Genomic DNA, 18332 nt, shown 5'->3' with positions numbered 1-18332 from the left:
GCCTTACGTCAAACTCCTTGCTGAGTGAGGGGTCACACTGGTGGTGCATGTTGATCAGCTCTCTGTTGATGATCTGGAGGTTGGACAGGGAACTGTCGGCCAACATCACCAGAACCTCGTAGGCTGCCAGCCTACTGCTGGCCGTGCTGCACCTGGACAGACACACACAGGTTTGTATTACTATACCTGTGAGGACATCAACCTTTTAGGACATAGATGTTATGAATGCCATTTTTTGTAAATACATTTTGCCATCTTTAACAGTAAGCCTAAAGCAGAAAAATAGCAGATCAGCAAGCTCACGCAACACAGATCTACAAACTCACAAGGTCTATTTCTCAAATTCTGCTATATACTTGTAGGGACATTTGGTCCCCACAAGCATAGCAACACACACACACACACACACACACACACACACACACGCACACGCACACGCACACACACGCGCGCTGAGGGGGTTATAAGTACTATTGTCTTTATATATATATATATCTTTTATATATTATATTGTACTATTTGAATGTTGTCCAAAACCTCTCTGTACTGTGAAGCAGGCGTTCAAAAATGCCTTCATGCAGGAAAGTGAATATTATTGACCATCAAGTGAAGATCGGTCTAAAATTTCAAGGAATCTCTGTATGTACGTACTATGTCTGTATGTATGTATGTATGTCTCTCTCAAGAACCATTCATCTGATCAATCTCACATTTGCCGGGTGTATTAACAAGTACCCAAGGGAGTTAAGTGTCGAGGGCAAAGCCGATCGGATGAACGGTTCTCAAGATCGCTGCAATCAGCCATATTGCGGTTCTTTACAATGATGCAAGCAGCACTTCTGGGGGGGGGGGGGGTCAAGCATTCGTCCCCATTCTGAACAGACACGTCCCCAAAGGGCACCGCGCTAGTTTATTCAATGAACAATGTTACTCTGTATACGTTTTCCCTTTCTCCATGTCCGTGTCGGAGCATGTTACGACCCACAGGTTGTGAAACACTGCTGTGAAGCAAACCCAGACGCACTACAGAAACATTTGTACAAACTAGCAAGAGATAAACATGACTAACATTTCATGTACGTCAGTGTTGATGTCGTCGACTAAAACTATGACGAAAAATGTTGACTACCTTTTTTCACTGACGAAAACTAAATAAAAACTAAATAAAAACTAAGCTACGATGACTAAAACTAAGACTAAATATACTGACAATTTCGTCAACAAATAAAAACTAGACCAAAATGTTAGTGAGGGACTAGTAGAGAAGAGATCCAGGAGAATTGAAAGACAAGTCGTTTTATGTTTGGTTGCGCTCGGGTGTTGTGCTCTGAAAATAGCAGATCTACAAGCTCACGACGTGTTGCGCTGCGACGCGTTGTGAGCTTGTAGATCTGCTATTTTCAGCATGCAACCAAGTGTAAAATCAGCCATTACGACGCCATCACGGCCATTTTAGTCGACTAAATCAACTGTAGATTTAGTCGACTATAATCTTATGATATTTAGTCGACTGAAACTAGACAAAAACTAAAGCATTTCAGATGACTAAAATATGACTAAAACTAAATGCAATTTTATTCAAAAGACTATGACTAAAACTAAATCCAAATTTACTGTCAAAATCAACACTGCTACAGAAACATTTGTACAAACTAGCAAGAGATAAACATGACTAACATTATAATGTACGTATATTATGTCATACTTGGGGTGGAAGTCATAGTTGGGAGCCGGGGAGAGCGTGGCGTTTTGACTGTTGATGATGATGCGTGAGGCCCGAAACAGGAAGTCATCCAACAGCTGCTGAATTAGAGACGCACCTGTAGAAATAAAAACACAACATCACACTTCACATTACACACCCGGCGCTTTCAATTTCATCCTATCACATCACTGCAGACTCAACCGCGCCAAAAATAGCCAATCCACAAGCGAAGATCAATTGTGAGTAGATTGACAATTTTTGCTGTGCGACGGTCTCTTACAATGGGATATAAATTAACTCTTTTAACGCCATCGACGTGTTTTCGAGTCAAATGCTACTTAACCCACCCACGCCATCGACGCGTTAAGACGTGCCGATAGCTTTTTCATTGTTTAATCTGTGGTTCTGTGTATTTTTCACCATCAGTTTCTGTTTATGTTTTTTTCACACTCACCCGGATCCGGATTCATGACGCAGATTCCGTTTCCGGTTCTCGGAAGGCCTTTTTTAGGCATTTTAGGCCAGAATAGGGAAAAACACGTTTTTTTACACGGTATAAAAAACGAACGGAGAGCTCCAGTTCTATTTTATTTAGTCTGGATGACGAACAGTTATCGTCGTCGCGTATACCAACGATCTGAAACCCGATCGGCGAGCGGCGAAAACGCCATATCCGGATATGACGTTTGGACGTTTGAGCCTGTTTGGGGGGGGGTCGAGCGAGTGAGCGAGTGAGCACAGGGTCGATTTGCTGCTCTCTGCTGGTCGATCTGTCGTGTGTGTTTAAAACCACAGCCAGACAAACGATTTGAATGTAAATAACAAACAAAAAAAAACACGAAAATCGCTGGCACTGGGGGAGTACTTAATGAAAATACTCTGGCAGTCAAAGAGTTAAGTATAACTGCAGCACACAGATCTTCTTATAATTATGTGGTGCAAAGTTTGCACCTAGTAAAGTCTATTTGTCGCTGTGCTCCAGTTCTCCACGGTTTCTATTCTGAGAATACAGGCTTTCAACGTTAAAATAGGTGAAAGGGCACTTACTCCCCATCACATTCTATGTTATATCTAATCTATTATATTCAAGTTAACATGGTAGAAAGGAAGGTGTGGTTGATTCGCATGAATGCTTGTGTGGTGCTCACCCAGGGGATTCTCTCTTATCCAAGTGTTTCGTCCAGGGACCGCCCCCAATATGCCTACAGTCCCTAAACTTAACCTCACAAAAACTACGCCTAAACCTAACCTTAACCTCACAGAAACTATGCCTAAACCTAACCTTAACCTCACAGAACCTATGCCTAAACCTAACCTTAACCTCACAGAACCTGTGCCTAAACCTAACCTTAACCTCACAGAACCTATGCCTAAACCTAACCTTAACCTCACAGAACCTACGCCTAAACCTAACCTTAACCTCACAGAACCTGTGCCTAAACCTAACCTTAACCTCACAGAACCTACGCCTAAACCTAACCTTAACCTCACAGAACCTACGCCTAAACCTAACCTTAACCTCACAGAACCTATGCCTAAACCTAACCTTAACCTCACAGAACCTATGCCTAAACCTAACCTTAACCTCACAGAACCTATGCCTAAACCTAACCTTAACCTCACAGAACCTATGCCTAAACCTAACCTTAACCTCACAGAACCTATGCCTAAACCTAACCTTAACCTCACAGAACCTGTGCCTAAACCTAACCTTAACCTCACAGAACCTATGCCTAAACCTAACCTTAACCTCACAGAACCTATGCCTAAACCTAACCTTAACCTCACAGAACCTGTGCCTAAACCTAACCTTAACCTCACAGAACCTATGCCTAAACCTAACCTTAACCTCACAGAACCTGTGCCTAAACCTAACCTTAACCTCACAGAACCTACTGTATGCCTAAACCTAACCTTAACCTCACAGAACCTACTGTATGCCTAAACCTAACCTTAACCTCACAGAACCTACGCCTAAACCTAACCTTAACCTCACAGAACCTGTGCCTAAACCTAACCTTAACCTCACAGAACCTACGCCTAAACCTAACCTTAACCTCACAGAACCTACGCCTAAACCTAACCTTAACCTCACAGAACCTGTGCCTAAACCTAACCTTAACCTCACAGAACCTACGCCTAAACCTAACCTTAACCTCACAGAACCTACGCCTAAACCTAACCTTAACCTCACAGAACCTATGCCTAAACCTAACCTTAACCTCACAGAACCTATGCCTAAACCTAACCTTAACCTCACAGAACCTATGCCTAAACCTAACCTTAACCTCACAGAACCTACGCCTAAACCTAACCTTAACCTCACAGAACCTATGCCTAAACCTAACCTTAACCTCACAGAACCTGTGCCTAAACCTAACCTTAACCTCACAGAACCTATGCCTAAACCTAACCTTAACCTCACAGAACCTACGCCTAAACGTAACCTTAACCTCACAGAACCTACGCCTAAACCTAACCTTAACCTCACAGAACCTATGCCTAAACCTAACCTTAACCTCACAGAACCTGTGCCTAAACCTAACCTTAACCTCACAGAACCTATGCCTAAACCTAACCTTAACCTCACAGAACCTGTGCCTAAACCTAACCTTAAGCTTAACCTTAACCTCACAGAAACTATGCCTAAACCCAACCTTAACCTCACAGAAACTATGCCAAAACCAGAGGGTCCCCAGCTAAATGTTTGATAGTTAGGAACCAAATGGGCCCTTACAGATCTGTAACTCTGAGAGCGTACAAATGGAACCAAATGGACCCCTATTTGGTTCCATTTGTACACTCGTTATGGGGTTGTTCGTGGCCTAATGCATACAAAATCTAGGGTTTCCTTGAAATAGGCTCTATGCACAGCAGCTAGGGCTGACCCAAATAACTCGAATATTCGAAGCTTCGTTCTATGGCACATGATTCGAACTTTTTTTTCAAAAATCGAGTAATTGGCCGTTTTTTAAATTTGATTATTTTTTCTCCAAACATGTACAAATGCAAAATATAAGGTGCTTACCCGCTTGCCCCAAATGTTAACTGGGTGTCCGGAGTATTTGTGCAATGTATTAGTCCATATCTTTGAATAAATAAGTGTTTTAATCCCGTCTGTGGACGAACGCCATTTTCCCCCTTGTTTAATTCCCGTTTACATTGAGTGTAATTCCGGCTTTCACCGGACGCGCCCGTCACTACCGCCCATTGGGAACTTCCGACAGAATCAGTCACAGACGGGATTTAAACACTTCTTAATTGAAAAATATGGACTAATATATTGCACAAATACTTCGGACACCTAGTTAACATTTGAGGCAAGCAGGTAAGCACCTTATATTTTGCATTTGTACGTGTTTGGAGAAATATGGGCTTTACAGGTGACATTCCAGGGCTAACTGGGGGGGTGGTCGCTAAGACTCTCGTAGATACGAAAATAAAAGTCACGACGACTCGATAAAATACATTTACTACGACTTTTGTGACTGACAAATACATCCTCCAGAATCTCCAATTGACACAGCAAGTGTTCCGCTGCTCATTTTAATGCAAAAGAACCTGAGCATATGTTTCCAGTGTCTTCCATTATTCCTGGCATTTCATCTTTTGGAAACGTTCCACCTTCCATAACTTCACAGTGGTAAATTCATGCTACTTTAATTCATAAATTAACGAGAGGGGGAACGGAGCACAACATACTTAATTGCACACTGGTGTTGCGTGCCGTAAATAGCAGATATACAAGCTCACAACGCGTCCTATTCTTGACGCGTTGTGAGCTTGTAGATCTGCTATTTACTGCGCACACACAACTAGTATAGCTCATTGGGTGTCGGGTTACATTCAGTGGGTCGTGGAGCAGCATTCTACAGCTGATCTCTATGGACACGGGCGGATTAACCCTTCGTGGTGCCCGGTGCTTGGACCCGGTTCGGTGCCCCCCAGCACCGTTTTGTCAACGGGGGGTGGGTGGGTTCAGCACGGACCCGGTTCGGTGGGGGGGGGTGCTGCGCATTTCAATGTAATAGCGCTCCTTTAGCAGCCCTGCTACAAAATTTCGGGGTTTTTCGACGTTGTTTTTTTATTTTTTTTAAACAGCGATTATTCGAAGTTTGATCGAAGTTTTGGCCTAAAACTTCGATTTCCAAAATTATAATCGAAGGTCAGCCCTAACAGCAGCTATATTGGAAAGAAATTGGGCCTCTTCCTTACTTCCTTCACAGGTATTACCAATGATACTAACGAAGGCTCTGTTCCATTTAGTGTAGCACAGTGGTTCTCAAACCTTTTAATTCCAAGGACCCCATAACTCTGAGAGTGTACAAATGGAATTTGTACACTCTCAGAGTTACACATCTGTATAAGGGCCCATTTGGAACCCCCTCAAGGAACCATGAGAGTCCCTGGACCCCAACTTTGAAACCCACTTGTGTAGCAGTCTTTCCAGTGAGCCAACATGAACAATATAAGCACCCTGATTCTGTTTGACCAGAATGGAACACAACCTTCATTAGTATAATCGGTAACAGCTGAAGGAAGTAAGAGGTGGCCCAATTTCTTTGCAATATGGCTGCTGTGCATAGAGCCTATTAACCCATTCAATCTGGGGACACATCTGTCATTTTAGATTTCTTTGAGCTATTCAAAAATATTAGATATACAAGCTCATAGCGCGGCACCGAGTGCTGTGCTATGAGCTTGTAGATCTGCTATTTTTTGAAAAATCGAGAAAATGTGTGCAAATCTTTGAATATATATATTTAAGCAAAGATTTGAGTTAAAAATGTTCACCTTAAAAAATGTATACATTCAATGATTTGCACACATTTTCACGATTTGTCAACAAACAAAAAAATAGCAGATCTACAAGCTCATAGCGCGGCACTCGGTGCCGCGCTATGAGCTTGTAGATCTGCTATTTTTGAATAGCCAAAGAAATCTAAAAATGACAGAGATATGTCCCCGGATTGAATGGGTCGGAACCACGGGCCTAAAAACCTAAACTCAAAATCACGGCAATTGGAAAAGGGAGAGTGTGTCTCACTCACCCAGGTGTCCCTTCTCGTTGCCACAGAGCGACAGCAGAGTCTTGATGAGTCGGAGGTGTCCCGCCTGGAGGATGTTGTCAGCCTCGCTGGTCTCCATCTCGGAGCTCCAGCTGGGCTCAAAGTTGTCCAGCCAGGAGATCTCGTCCTCCAGCATGGTGGCCGAGCTCACGTTCATCACCTCCATCTCTGAAGCTGGGGGGAGGAGAAGAAGGAGGTAGAAAGAATGGTCAAAGATGGTTAATTCATGAAGATATACACAAATCCTACAAATGGTCTCCTAAGTGGGTACCGGCAGATCAGATCTATGTTTACTGGTGCTAGATCTTGCGAGAATGTGTTGCTGGGACAGAGAAAGGTTGATTTTTCACCTGATTCGTCTCTCTGAAAAAAGAATGAATGAAAATCTTTGGAAGATTGTGTGGCTTGTGACGATCGGGTGTAATATTTAGTTCAGTGACCATGGGGCTAAAAGAATGGGTTCAGAACCTGTGTTCACGTTCACTCTTCCATTGGAAATAATAGACTCCAACCTGCTTCCGGTCTCTCATAAAAAAGGTGGCCACCTACTTCACGCAGATACGGGAAGTAAACCGGCGATGTCTTAGGAGGTTGGCTTAACAAGAAGAAAAGAGCCAGAAACGTGTGTTACGCTGCGCTGACCTCTAATGGAGGAAAAGTGAAAATGCAATTATTTTAAAGCAAGACTAACTAGGGCCAGTGGTTTTCATTTCTAATCCTGGGAATTCACAGAACTAGTGGTCTTAACACATCAGGTGCCAAACACGGTCTGAACCGTGTGTTTACATAGTGGCGGTTCCGCCGCTTCGGTGCCGAACACGGTCTGAACCGTGAGTTTAGTCTTTTTGTTTTTTTCGTTTTTCTCCGCACGGGCGGGGCTAGAGCAGCTCTGGGAGCACCCATTGTAATCCTGCGAAGGAAGTGCCAGATCGCTCACCGGAAACACATTTTTTTTCCCCATCCGCTTCCTGTCTATTTCCTACTTTGAAACGCCTATATCTCCGAATCTGTTTCCTGTGGGGAAAACCGGTCATGCGCGATGCGCGATCCCCCCCCCGTTGTAACTCGCCAGGGTAATGTTATGGTTCCAGGCTGTAGCCAGGCTCATGGGACAACATGAATCGATGCTTTTTTTTGCGTGGATTTGCTTGTAACGCACGCGGAACCTTTAAACAGCAAAGCGCAGTCAATGGGGAGAATGCTGGCACCCACGGTAAGTTGTTATGAAAAAATGCTGGCACCCGATGTGTTAATAGAGTACCGAAGTACCCCTGACGTCGCTCCCGCTATCCCTGGGTCACGGAAGTATTTTTTCTATAAGATTTCTATTAATTATTCTCTTATATCGCGCCATTTAAAATGTAACATATCAGCCCGGCTATATTGTCAGGTATGTGACTCTGTGCTGTTTATGATACATTTGATAACGTCTGTGTTTGGAGAAAAAACGAAAATCATGCTCTTTGGATAAATTAGTACTTTTTCCACCATCAGTTGACGCTTCATATCCATGATGCTTCGACTCTATCGAATAGAAAAAATGACTCTGCCTCTAACAGCAGTGATGTCAGACTTCAGTTCTCTATTGTGTTTTTTTTTTAACTCAATTTTTATTGGAACAAAAGATTTTCAAAAGACAGATACACATACTTATAATTAAATACAAAACAAAAAAACAGTACTAAAACACAAGAAATATAATAAAAATAACAATAAGTTCTCTATTGTGTTTAATAATAACAATGATAACAACAATAACAGAATATAGAATAGAAAGCCAGCACTAGCCTGGGCAATTGATTCAGTGAGAAAGGTAACTGGAGGTGGCCAAACTTACTGGTTAGGTCATCTAGGAGCTGGCACCTAAGGTCAAAATACTCTGTGCACTGAGACAGCAATCTGTGGAGAGAACACGACCGGCGTCAGCATATGGGTTTCGCCAAAGCGGACAGAAATGTGTTGCTTCCGTACGTGTTTGGTTTGCACAGTACCTCTGGTACCATACGTGTTTGGTTTGTACAGTACCTCTGGTACCATACGTGTTTGGTTTGTACAGTACCTCTGGTTGACTCCTCTCATGACGGACGTAGGGCTCCAGAGCGGCAGCTGAGCGGTGAGGATGACCGACAGCAGGAAGAGGTTGGGCTTCTGGAGGTCGGGGAAACCTGACGTGTCCGACTGGCTCAGCGTGTACAGCTGGTCGCACGCCACACGGCGGATCTGAATGCAACAACAACACACACACAGTGTTCAATGACTAAACCAGCCTTTCTCAACCCTGTGGGCCGTGAGCAAGATTTAATCCCTTTAATCAAATAAAATGTATTTAAAAAAAGTCAGTCAAGTAAATAAATAAATAGGAACTTGGAAGTATACTGTTAGTTCCATGCATCCAAGCCTGAACACAATCGATTGATTGATCATTCAAATAAACATGCTCTGAAGATGTGCGTGAGCCCACCCCTCTCACCACATAGATTGGGCCCTGGTCCAGAAAAGGTTGAGAACCACTGGATTAAACCACTAAGAAATCCCCTTGTTGTTCTCACTTATTATACTTTCATATCTCACATTATGTATACATCAACTTAAAGTAGGAATGAGACAATTGTTGGAAACACACCTGAGCCGGGATGCATTCATGCAACCATGTAAAAGCACAATCTAAACCAAAATGATACATCGTTGGTGTCGGTGGAAACCGTTCCTTTTTTTATTATATTCTTTTTAACGATTGAAAATAGTTAATATAGCCAATCTACAGGTTTACAACACCTTGCATCGCGAGGCGTTTACTTAAGTTGTAGATCTGCTATTTTCACTACTTTCGTGCCACACTCTCGTATGATGAAGTAGGTCATTAATTTACGAAAAAAACACAAAAAGTTTAGGAGGTTTCCGCCTGACAGCAACCATATGCTGCTGGTTTAATATGTTGTTTTGACAGTAAAGCACATCATCATCCTCACTGACCTCTCCACTAGGCGATCCCAGCAGAATATCGATGATGAAGTCGCGGACAGAGGGCAGGTTGTAAAAAGAAGCTGGACAGAAGAGCAGAGAGAGAACACACCGTTACTATTCTGTCTGATCCTGAGACTTTGTTGACCGCTGTCTCCCAGGGGTCCAACACTTGGTCTGCATCTCGTCGCTCAAAATAGCTGATATACACGCCCACAACGCACCACGATGGGACGCATTGTGAGCTTGCAGATCTACTATTTTCACAAAATGTTTGACCCAGAATAGGGACAACTAGGGTTCATGCGGTATACGGCTGTCGTACGTCGGTGCTAGGAATAGCCGATCTACAAGCTCACAACGCGTCGCATTGCAATGCGTTTTGAGCTTGCAGATCAGCTATTTTTGGCACAAGACACTGTAGTACGAGTAAGTATAAATCAGGCCCAACAGAAACATCAAGCAACATTTAATTGAGACCACAGTGTTCTTTTGGAGTTTAATATTCCAACACGAATCTGTTTAATAGCTTGATCAGAATAAAAAACCTTCATATAAACATCTAAATCGGCATAGTGTCCAATTCAGCTCTGTGCAATGGGAATTTCCTTCCGATCGAAAGAGGTGGTGAACAACCTTTCACTATCTGTTATACAATCCGCTATATAAACCATTGAATCTGTCCGCTTACACAATCTGTATGCTTGCATATCGATGCACATGTTCATTTGGGTCAAGCTGTCATCACTGCGAGAGAGTAATGTTACTTGTGTAATATGCTGACTACCGTAGCTTACACTGTTACTGCTTTGTTTACATAAGCCCCGGGAATGAGGTTAGAGAGGACATGACTGGCCTGAGCTTTTCATTGTTATAGTGGTAACTTGTAACTTGCATGCAGGCTCATTTGAATTGACAAAAGCTCATGTAAACGTAGCCAGTGTGACGCAGGCAAATCTCACAGAGGTATCGACAGTGCGGCTAAGGTAAACCGTGTTCTATTCTGAGAGTGAGAGAGAGAGAAATAACGAAAAAAAAGGGACAGACAGACAGCAGCAGGATAGGGGCCATGCCGAGCTGTTGGAAATGTTATGTTTTTTAAAAAGCTGTATGTCTGTGTGTAACAGTGATATCTTGTCGAGCTGTGAACCCAGAGGCAGTTAACAAAAGCTGCATGTCTGTGTGTAACAGTGATATCTTGTCAAGCTGTGAACCCAGTCTTGATGCCTGTGTCTGTCTGTGTGTTATTTATATGTTATGTTTTCTCTTGTCTGCGTTGTGTCTGTGCTCCAGTGTTTGTCTTATAGTACAGTGATGGAAGAAGTACTCAAATGTTTTGCATAAGTAAAAGTATCAATACCCCATTGTAGAAATGGTCTGTTTGAAGTACAAGTTCGGTATTCAAAATGTACTTGAGTAAAAGTACAAACGTATTGGCATCAAAATGTACTTGAAGTACCAAAAGTAAAAGTACTCATTATGCAGAAGGTCCCATTTCACAAGTTTTAAAAAGTATAAAAATCCTTTGAAAATTGCCAAAGTATATATGTCACAGGGAAATTGGCATTCGTTGGGAAATTGGAAAGGTATGCTCGTTTTTAGGCGCAGGGCTTCGGCGTGAGGCTGGACTTTTCGAGACAGGGTTTTTTTGCGCGAGGAGGCGGGGCTTTGATGCGAGGCCGCGCGAGGAGGAGGAGGCGGCGCGAGGCGGGGCTTTGATGCGAGGCGGACCTGGCTTTTGTTGTTCCCCCCCCACATAGCAACCAGGAAGCTATGCTAGGGGAACGCTGAACACGCGTTCACACGCACACGTGATAATAGTTATTGTCCAAGACGGAGGCCCGCCGACTCAGCAGAGCTTGAGGCTGAGGAGGCGCGCCCGATCGCCGCCAGGCGCGAGTGCCCGCACTGACCGGCCGATGGTCTGCTAGTCGAATCAGTGCCGTCTGGGTTGTAAATCGATAGGGGGAGAATAGATCTTTTCATGGGTTACTATCCACGACACACATGTGTGTGCGCACGCGCGTGCGCGTGTGTGTTTGGCGTGGGGCTCTAGTCTAGTGTGGCTTGCATTGCCCTCTAGGGTTGGTTCTACAGAATTGCCTGGGGGGGGTGAAAACACGCGCTCCTTTTCCAATTTCCCTGGTTTCCCAATTTCCCTGTAAAAAAATAAATAAAATAAATATATATATATATATATATATATATATATATATATATATATATATATATATAGAGAGAGAGAGAGAGAGAGAGAGAGAGAGAGAGAGAGAGAGGTCTGAAGTGGTTTTGTAATAATAATCAAAATCTACAAAGTAACTAAAGTGTTCAAATAATTATAGTGGAGTAAAAGTACAATATTTGCCTTTGATATGTAGTGGAGTAGAAGTGAAAATATTGGAAATTGGAAGTACTCCAGTAAAGTAAAAAAAAAACTCAAAATTGTACTCAAGTACAGTACTTGAGCAAATATACTTTCGTTAATTCACAGAATTTCACACCACTGCACTTACAGAGCTGTTGGCAGCGGAGCTGCAGGCACGTGACCAGCAGCGACAGAGCCTCACGGGCGATGATGGCGTCTTTGATGGAGACGCTCTGCTGCCGGACACATATCCCAGCATGCAACGCTGTGGGCGTGGCCTCGCCGTCGCTGCTGGAGCTGCAGTTGCTTCCTGTTGTTGGTTGACAAGAGCACAGAACTATGACATTGGCTTGTGTTATCGGTGCCTCGTTCGTTAGCTGTTGTTAGGGTTGTCCAGTGGTGGAAAAAGCACTCGAATACAAAGCAATGACTGACAGTGACCGATACCAATAATCGAAAATAAATAATATACAAAGGCTTAAATAGGCCATATCATTTTATACTTATTATTATTATTATTTTAAAGGTAGTGGGAATAGCAGATCTACAAGCTCAAAACATGTCACATTGTGACATGTTGTGAGCTTGCAGATCGGTTATTTCCACTATTTTTGAAAAGGGTTGAAAATGTATGATTTTTTTTTTTACATGGAATCGATTATTGGAGATTATGCAAAAATAACAACAATTATCTCAAATACCGTAATCGCGATTAGATCATTATGTAATAAATTGTTACAGAACTAGCCGTTGTTAATACAAATACCACAACAGGTCACAACAGTGGATCCATTGCAACACCACACGCCAAGTATTGTTACAACACATGTTACCATTAATAAATGCAACCAGCACAAAGCCAGTAAACGTGTTTATACTTTTCCTTCTTTTTTTTATCTCACCAGTGCTGCTGACTCGGGTGCGGACCCCCTGGGCCTGGGGCTGAAGTGTGCTGTGGCTCTCTCTGATTGGCTGGGGGCTTCCCACCAGATCCAGTCTTCCCGCGGCAGCGGCCCAGGTCAAACGCATGAAACAGGCCACGGTGGAGGTGAAGTCACCCACCTCCATAGTCTAGGAGAGAGAGAGAGAGAGAGAGAGAGAGACACAGACAGACAGAAAAGTATTGAACCTCATATTGTTGCTGTCAGGAATAAAGCTCATGTCCAAAACTATTACTTTTCAGAATTTAAATTCAAAAATTGCAAAAACAGCAGATCGTAAGCTCAAAACGCAGCATGACACCTATTGAGATTGTAGATCTGCTACTTTTGCTACTTTTGTGTGACACTAGTATGGCAAAGTATGGCATTAATTTACGAAAAGCATCAACATTCTACTTTGTACAAGTTAACTCTGAAGGACAAGCACAGACAATGGTTCACTGTTGAAGCAGATGGATAGTAATGGTGTGTGACTGTGTGTGTGTGCGTGTGCGTGTGCGTGTGTGTGTGTGTGTGTGTGTGTGTGTGGGGAAGTATTTCAGCTTTTTGATTTGATGCCATGACAGAGAGACCCTCAAACCCTTGACATCTAAACCAGATCATTGCCGCAACGTGTTGCCCACGTACAATCCGGTTCAAAAACATTCCCTGTGTGTTAGGTCTGGTAAATTAATATTCGAATTTCGAATATTCCTCGAATATGGGGGAAATATGTATATATATAATTTTTTTTTCATGTTTATTTGACAGGAACAATACAAAAAACAATCTATTATTGGATCCAAGCACTTGATGCATTGTTTTTTGTATTGTCCCTGTCCAATAAACATAATAAAAATAATAATAATAATATTTTTGTATTTTTTTTTTTAATAATAATGATATTCGAATATATTCGAATATCTGCCAATTTTTAAGACCAATATTCGAATATCATTTCTGAGTAAAGTTACCAGCCCTACTGTGTGTTGAAGTTACATGTTGCTTCTATAGTCCCAGTACCTGGATAGCGACGCGAGCAGCGGGGATGATCTCCTCCACTCTGATGGAGGAGCGCTCCGACAGGGACATCTGTCTGTAGGACGACTTCTCCGGCGTCCCGCAGAGGGACAGCTGCCGCCCGGCGCGCCCGGCGTTCCGGAACGGCCGGGAGGACAGCGCCTCCCCGTCCCGGATGACGTCGTCGTCCAACATGGCCGGCATGCTCTGGCCGACCAGGAGGAACCTGGGACACGACGCCAGAGGACAAAGCATGCGTTAGTGTTGATTTTGTTGACTAAAAATGTTGATCGACTACCTTTTTTCACTGACGAAAACTAAATAAAAAATAAATAAAAAATAAACTATGATGACTAAAACTAAGACTAAATATACTGACAATTTCATCAACAAATAAAAACTAGACTAAAATGTTAGAGCGAGACTAGTGGAGAAGAGATCCAGTAGAACTAAAAGACAAGTCATTTTATGTTTGGTTGCACTCGGGTGTTGCACTCTGAAAATAGAAGATCTACAAGCTCACAGCTTGAGCTTGTAGATCTGCTATTTTTAGCATGCAAATAAGTGTAAAAATCAGCCATTATGACGCCATCAAGGCACCGTCAACATACATTTTAGTCGACTAAATCAACTGTAGATTTAGTCGACTATAATCTTATGATATTTAGTCGACTAAAACTAGACATAATCTAAAACATTTCAGATGACTAAAATATGACTAAAACTAAATGGAATTTTAAAATTCCTAAAACTAAATCAAAATTTGCCGTCAAAATCAACACTGGTTGCTTTAGTTTTAGTCATAGTCTTTTGAATAAAATTCCATTTCGTTTTAGTCATATTTTAGTCATCTGAAATGTTTTAGTTTTTGTCTAGTTTTAGTCGACAAAATATCATAAGGTTATAGTCGACTAAATCTACAGTTGATTTAGTCGCCTAAAATGTATTTTGGCGGTGCCTTGATGGCGTCGTAATGGCTGATTTTACACTCGGTTGCATGCTGAAAATGTCCTTGCTCTGCACCAATGAAACGGTTTAAGACAACTTTTGTCCCAACAGCAATTCACCTCGACCAGCCGCTAGGCTCATGAACTGGACTACTAGTTTTAGTTACAGATGGGTCATGTGCAATAACAAAAGGATTCTTCCCTGCGACACCTTTTTAATGCTTTATCTTTTGGTTGTCTTCACCTGTGCCCTTTTGTGCTGTGTTTTTACCAATCTTATGAGCCTGCATGAGCTATGGGGTACCTGAATGTCCCTCTGGGATTGATAAAGTACCAATCTTATATCTATCCACCTATGTACTTTACATGTCTATAGAGTCTATATGTTTATGATAGATGAAGCAACAATTAACCCTTTAAGACCTGGAACGCATCTGTGTCACTTTTTGATTTGAGCTAAAAAGCATTATTTTACACTTTGACTATTCAAAAATAGCAGATATACAAGCTCATAGCGCGGCACCGAGTAAGCTTACGAGCTTGTAGATCTGCTATTTTTTTTAAATTGAGAAAATGTGTGCAAATTAATATATTTATGTTATTTTAAAGCGAAATGTTTTAACTCAAATCTTTGCTTCTGGGGGTCCCTGGAACAACATATTTTGAGATGGGGTCGGCGGCCAAATAATCATTTTGGGCGTCCTTGACATGAAAAAGTTTGAGCACCACTGATATAGAAACATTAAGTTTATCAGAATACTGTTAGGATTTAGAAGACATTTGTAGAATCAGCTTCAGGTCTTAATGGGTTAAAGGAATAAATGTTTTGGAACCGAAAATACACGTGTCCAAAAATCACCCAATTAATGGATTAGAAAACTTAAATTCAAATACTTGGCCAAGTACCTGGCCAGTTGAAGACAGATGGAGTAGACTCCTTGTCTGGTCTCATAGTCCACTTCTGAGGGGATGGAATCTCTCTGCATGACATTCACCACCAGACTGCCGAGAAAAGAGCAGATTAAGGACAACATAAAGACAGACAGCAGAGATATAGAGCTGCTCTCTCATGCATGTCATTCCTTCCCCCAGTGTCATTTACCTGAGGCCTCCTGCTTTTAGGAAGTTCTCACAGAAGGACTTGACACTGGTTTTGGCCATCTCATCGTCGGTCGTGGGCATCAGCTTGGAGCTCAATACCTAACACACACACACACACACACACACACACACACACACGATGGAGAGTGATGAAAAACAGACGACAAAGAGGATGGAAGGAAGTGGGGGAAAAACAGGATGGGAGCGGAAGAATGATCTCAAATAGTACATGAATAATTGAGTGTGAATACCGGAGAAGAGTGTGTGTGTGTGTGTGTGTGTGTGTGTGTGTGAGTGAGATCGAGTGTGTGAGTGTGAGAGAGTGTGTGTGAGTGAGAGAGAGACAGCGTGTGTGTGTGTGTGTGTGTGTGTGTGTGTGTGTGTGTGTGTGTGTGTGTGAGTGTGAGAGAGAGACAGCGTGTGTGTGAGTGAGAGAGAGACAGCGTGTGTGTGTGTGTGTGTGTGTGTGTGTGTGTGAGAGAGAGACAGCGTGTGTGTGAGTGTGAGAGAGACAGCGTGTGTGTGTGTGTGTGTGTGTGTGTGTGTGTGAGAGAGAGACAGCGTGTGTGTGAGTGAGAGAGAGACAGCGTGTGTGTGTGTGTGTGTGTGTGTGTGTGTGTGAGAGAGAGACAGCGTGTGTGTGAGTGAGAGAGAGACAGCGTGTGTGTGTGTGTGTGAGAGAGAGAGACAGCGTGTGTGTGAGTGAGTGAGTGAGTGAGTGAGTGAGTGAGTGAGTGAGTGAGTGAGTGAGTGAGTGAGTGAGTGAGTGAGAGAGAGAGAGAGAGAGAGAGTGTGTGTGTGTGTGTGTGTGTGTGTGTGTGTGTGTGTGTGTGTGTGTGTGTGTGTGTGTGTGTGTGTGTGTGTGTGTGTGTGTGTGTGTGTGAGTGAGAGAGTGTGAGTGAGAGAGTGTGAGTGTGAGTGAGAGAGAGCTTGAATGTGTGTATGTGAGAGTGAGTGAGAGAGAGCGTGTGTGTGTGTGTGTGTGTGTGTGTGCGTGTGTGTGAGAGAGGGAGCGTGTGTGAGTGTGTGTATGTGTGCGAGAGCACGTGCGTGAGTGCGTGTGTGTACCTCCAGGTTGTAAAGCACTCTGAAGGTAGACATGCCCGGGGCTGAGGACCTGAACAGAGACTCCAGGATGGAGGCAGCGCTGGGCTGGTGCTGCTGCTTGGAGGACATGGATGGAGAGCGAGAGCCCGACCCTTGACCCAGGGTGAACAACGTCTTCTACAGGACGGCAACAAGAGAGAGACGGACGCACGTGAGAAGAGGACAGAGACACACAAAAGGAGACAAACGTATGATGTGGTACCACCCAAAATTAGGGAAAATTCTCATTATAGCCTACTACTCTGCCAGCAAAATGTGGAATACCCCGACGCCATCCATTAAAGAATGTGAATCCCTGGTTTATTTCTCAATTGGCCTGAAAATCTATCAGGAGACCTCAAGGACTGTCATTTCCCATCGAAAGGATGTGTCATTCACTGCCTCTGTTTATTTTTTTTCCTTTCCTATTTGTACATATAGTGTTTGTATTTGTTGAGGACATTATTAGTATTAATAGTAATAGTAATTACTTAGTATTAATGTGTAGAGTTTGTATGCTGTTTATTAATTGAATACATGGGACCACAATGGAAACAAGTCTCCAGGGCTGTTTTATGTTATCCTTTTAGCCTTTATGTCTTACTGTATGTACCACGTGCTGTTTACATTTGTGACTAATTAAGTATTCTATCAATCCATCAAATCACAGAGCCAACACAGACAGAATGTACCTGGTGGCTCCACACGCTGGACTCTTTGGGGACAAAGTTGTCCAGAGCGTCCTGCACCTCGGGATCTGTAGGAATCAACAGCAGCAGCTTCCGCACACGCAGAGTAATCCTGGAGGGAATGAATGAACACATTTGTATATATATTTGTATATAAGTACATTATTTCCCCACCGCCTCAGAGTCTAGGGGGTTTGAATCCACCGCAGTGTTGATTCCGTCCACTAGAACCATGACGAAAAATGTTGGTCGACTAACTTTTTTCACTGACTAAAATTAAGACTAAATATATTGACAATTTCGTCAACAAATAAAAACTAGACTAAAATGTTAGAGAGTGACTAGTGGAGAAGAGATCCAGTAGAACTAAAATACAAGTTATTTTATGCTTGGTTGTGCTCAGGTGTTGTGCTCTGAAAATAGCAGATCTACAAGTGTTGTGAGCTTGTAGATCGGCTATTTTCAGCAT

The 18332-nt window shown here is 42.8% G+C and overlaps 1 protein-coding gene across 11 annotated transcripts in view; it reads right to left on the bottom strand.

Annotated features, from left to right (window-relative positions):
* The window catches only part of usp24 (ubiquitin specific peptidase 24), a 101542-nt gene that overhangs the window by 32716 nt on the left and 50494 nt on the right, over nucleotides 1–18332 (bottom strand). For all 11 annotated transcript variants that reach the window (XM_084067657.1, XM_084067661.1, XM_084067662.1 and 8 more), the window contains 13 exons: nucleotides 17867–17975; nucleotides 17157–17312; nucleotides 16090–16187; nucleotides 15894–15989; nucleotides 14044–14266; nucleotides 13003–13171; nucleotides 12249–12410; nucleotides 9748–9818; nucleotides 8834–8994; nucleotides 8612–8673; nucleotides 6757–6948; nucleotides 1706–1820; nucleotides 8–152 (listed from right to left, as the gene is read on the bottom strand). In XM_084067657.1, the coding sequence (XP_083923783.1) occupies nucleotides 8–152; nucleotides 1706–1820; nucleotides 6757–6948; nucleotides 8612–8673; nucleotides 8834–8994; nucleotides 9748–9818; nucleotides 12249–12410; nucleotides 13003–13171; nucleotides 14044–14266; nucleotides 15894–15989; nucleotides 16090–16187; nucleotides 17157–17312; nucleotides 17867–17975 (1759 nt within the window). The remainder of the gene's footprint in view (nucleotides 1–7; nucleotides 153–1705; nucleotides 1821–6756; nucleotides 6949–8611; nucleotides 8674–8833; nucleotides 8995–9747; nucleotides 9819–12248; nucleotides 12411–13002; nucleotides 13172–14043; nucleotides 14267–15893; nucleotides 15990–16089; nucleotides 16188–17156; nucleotides 17313–17866; nucleotides 17976–18332) is intronic.

Source organism: Gymnoscopelus microlampas (genome assembly GCF_963454915.1).
Source record: "Gymnoscopelus microlampas genome assembly, chromosome: 9".
NCBI classification, from domain to species: Eukaryota; Metazoa; Chordata; class Actinopteri; order Myctophiformes; family Myctophidae; genus Gymnoscopelus; species Gymnoscopelus microlampas.
The sequence above is the reverse complement of the archived record's forward strand: the minus strand, read 5'-3'. Positions and strand labels throughout refer to the sequence as shown.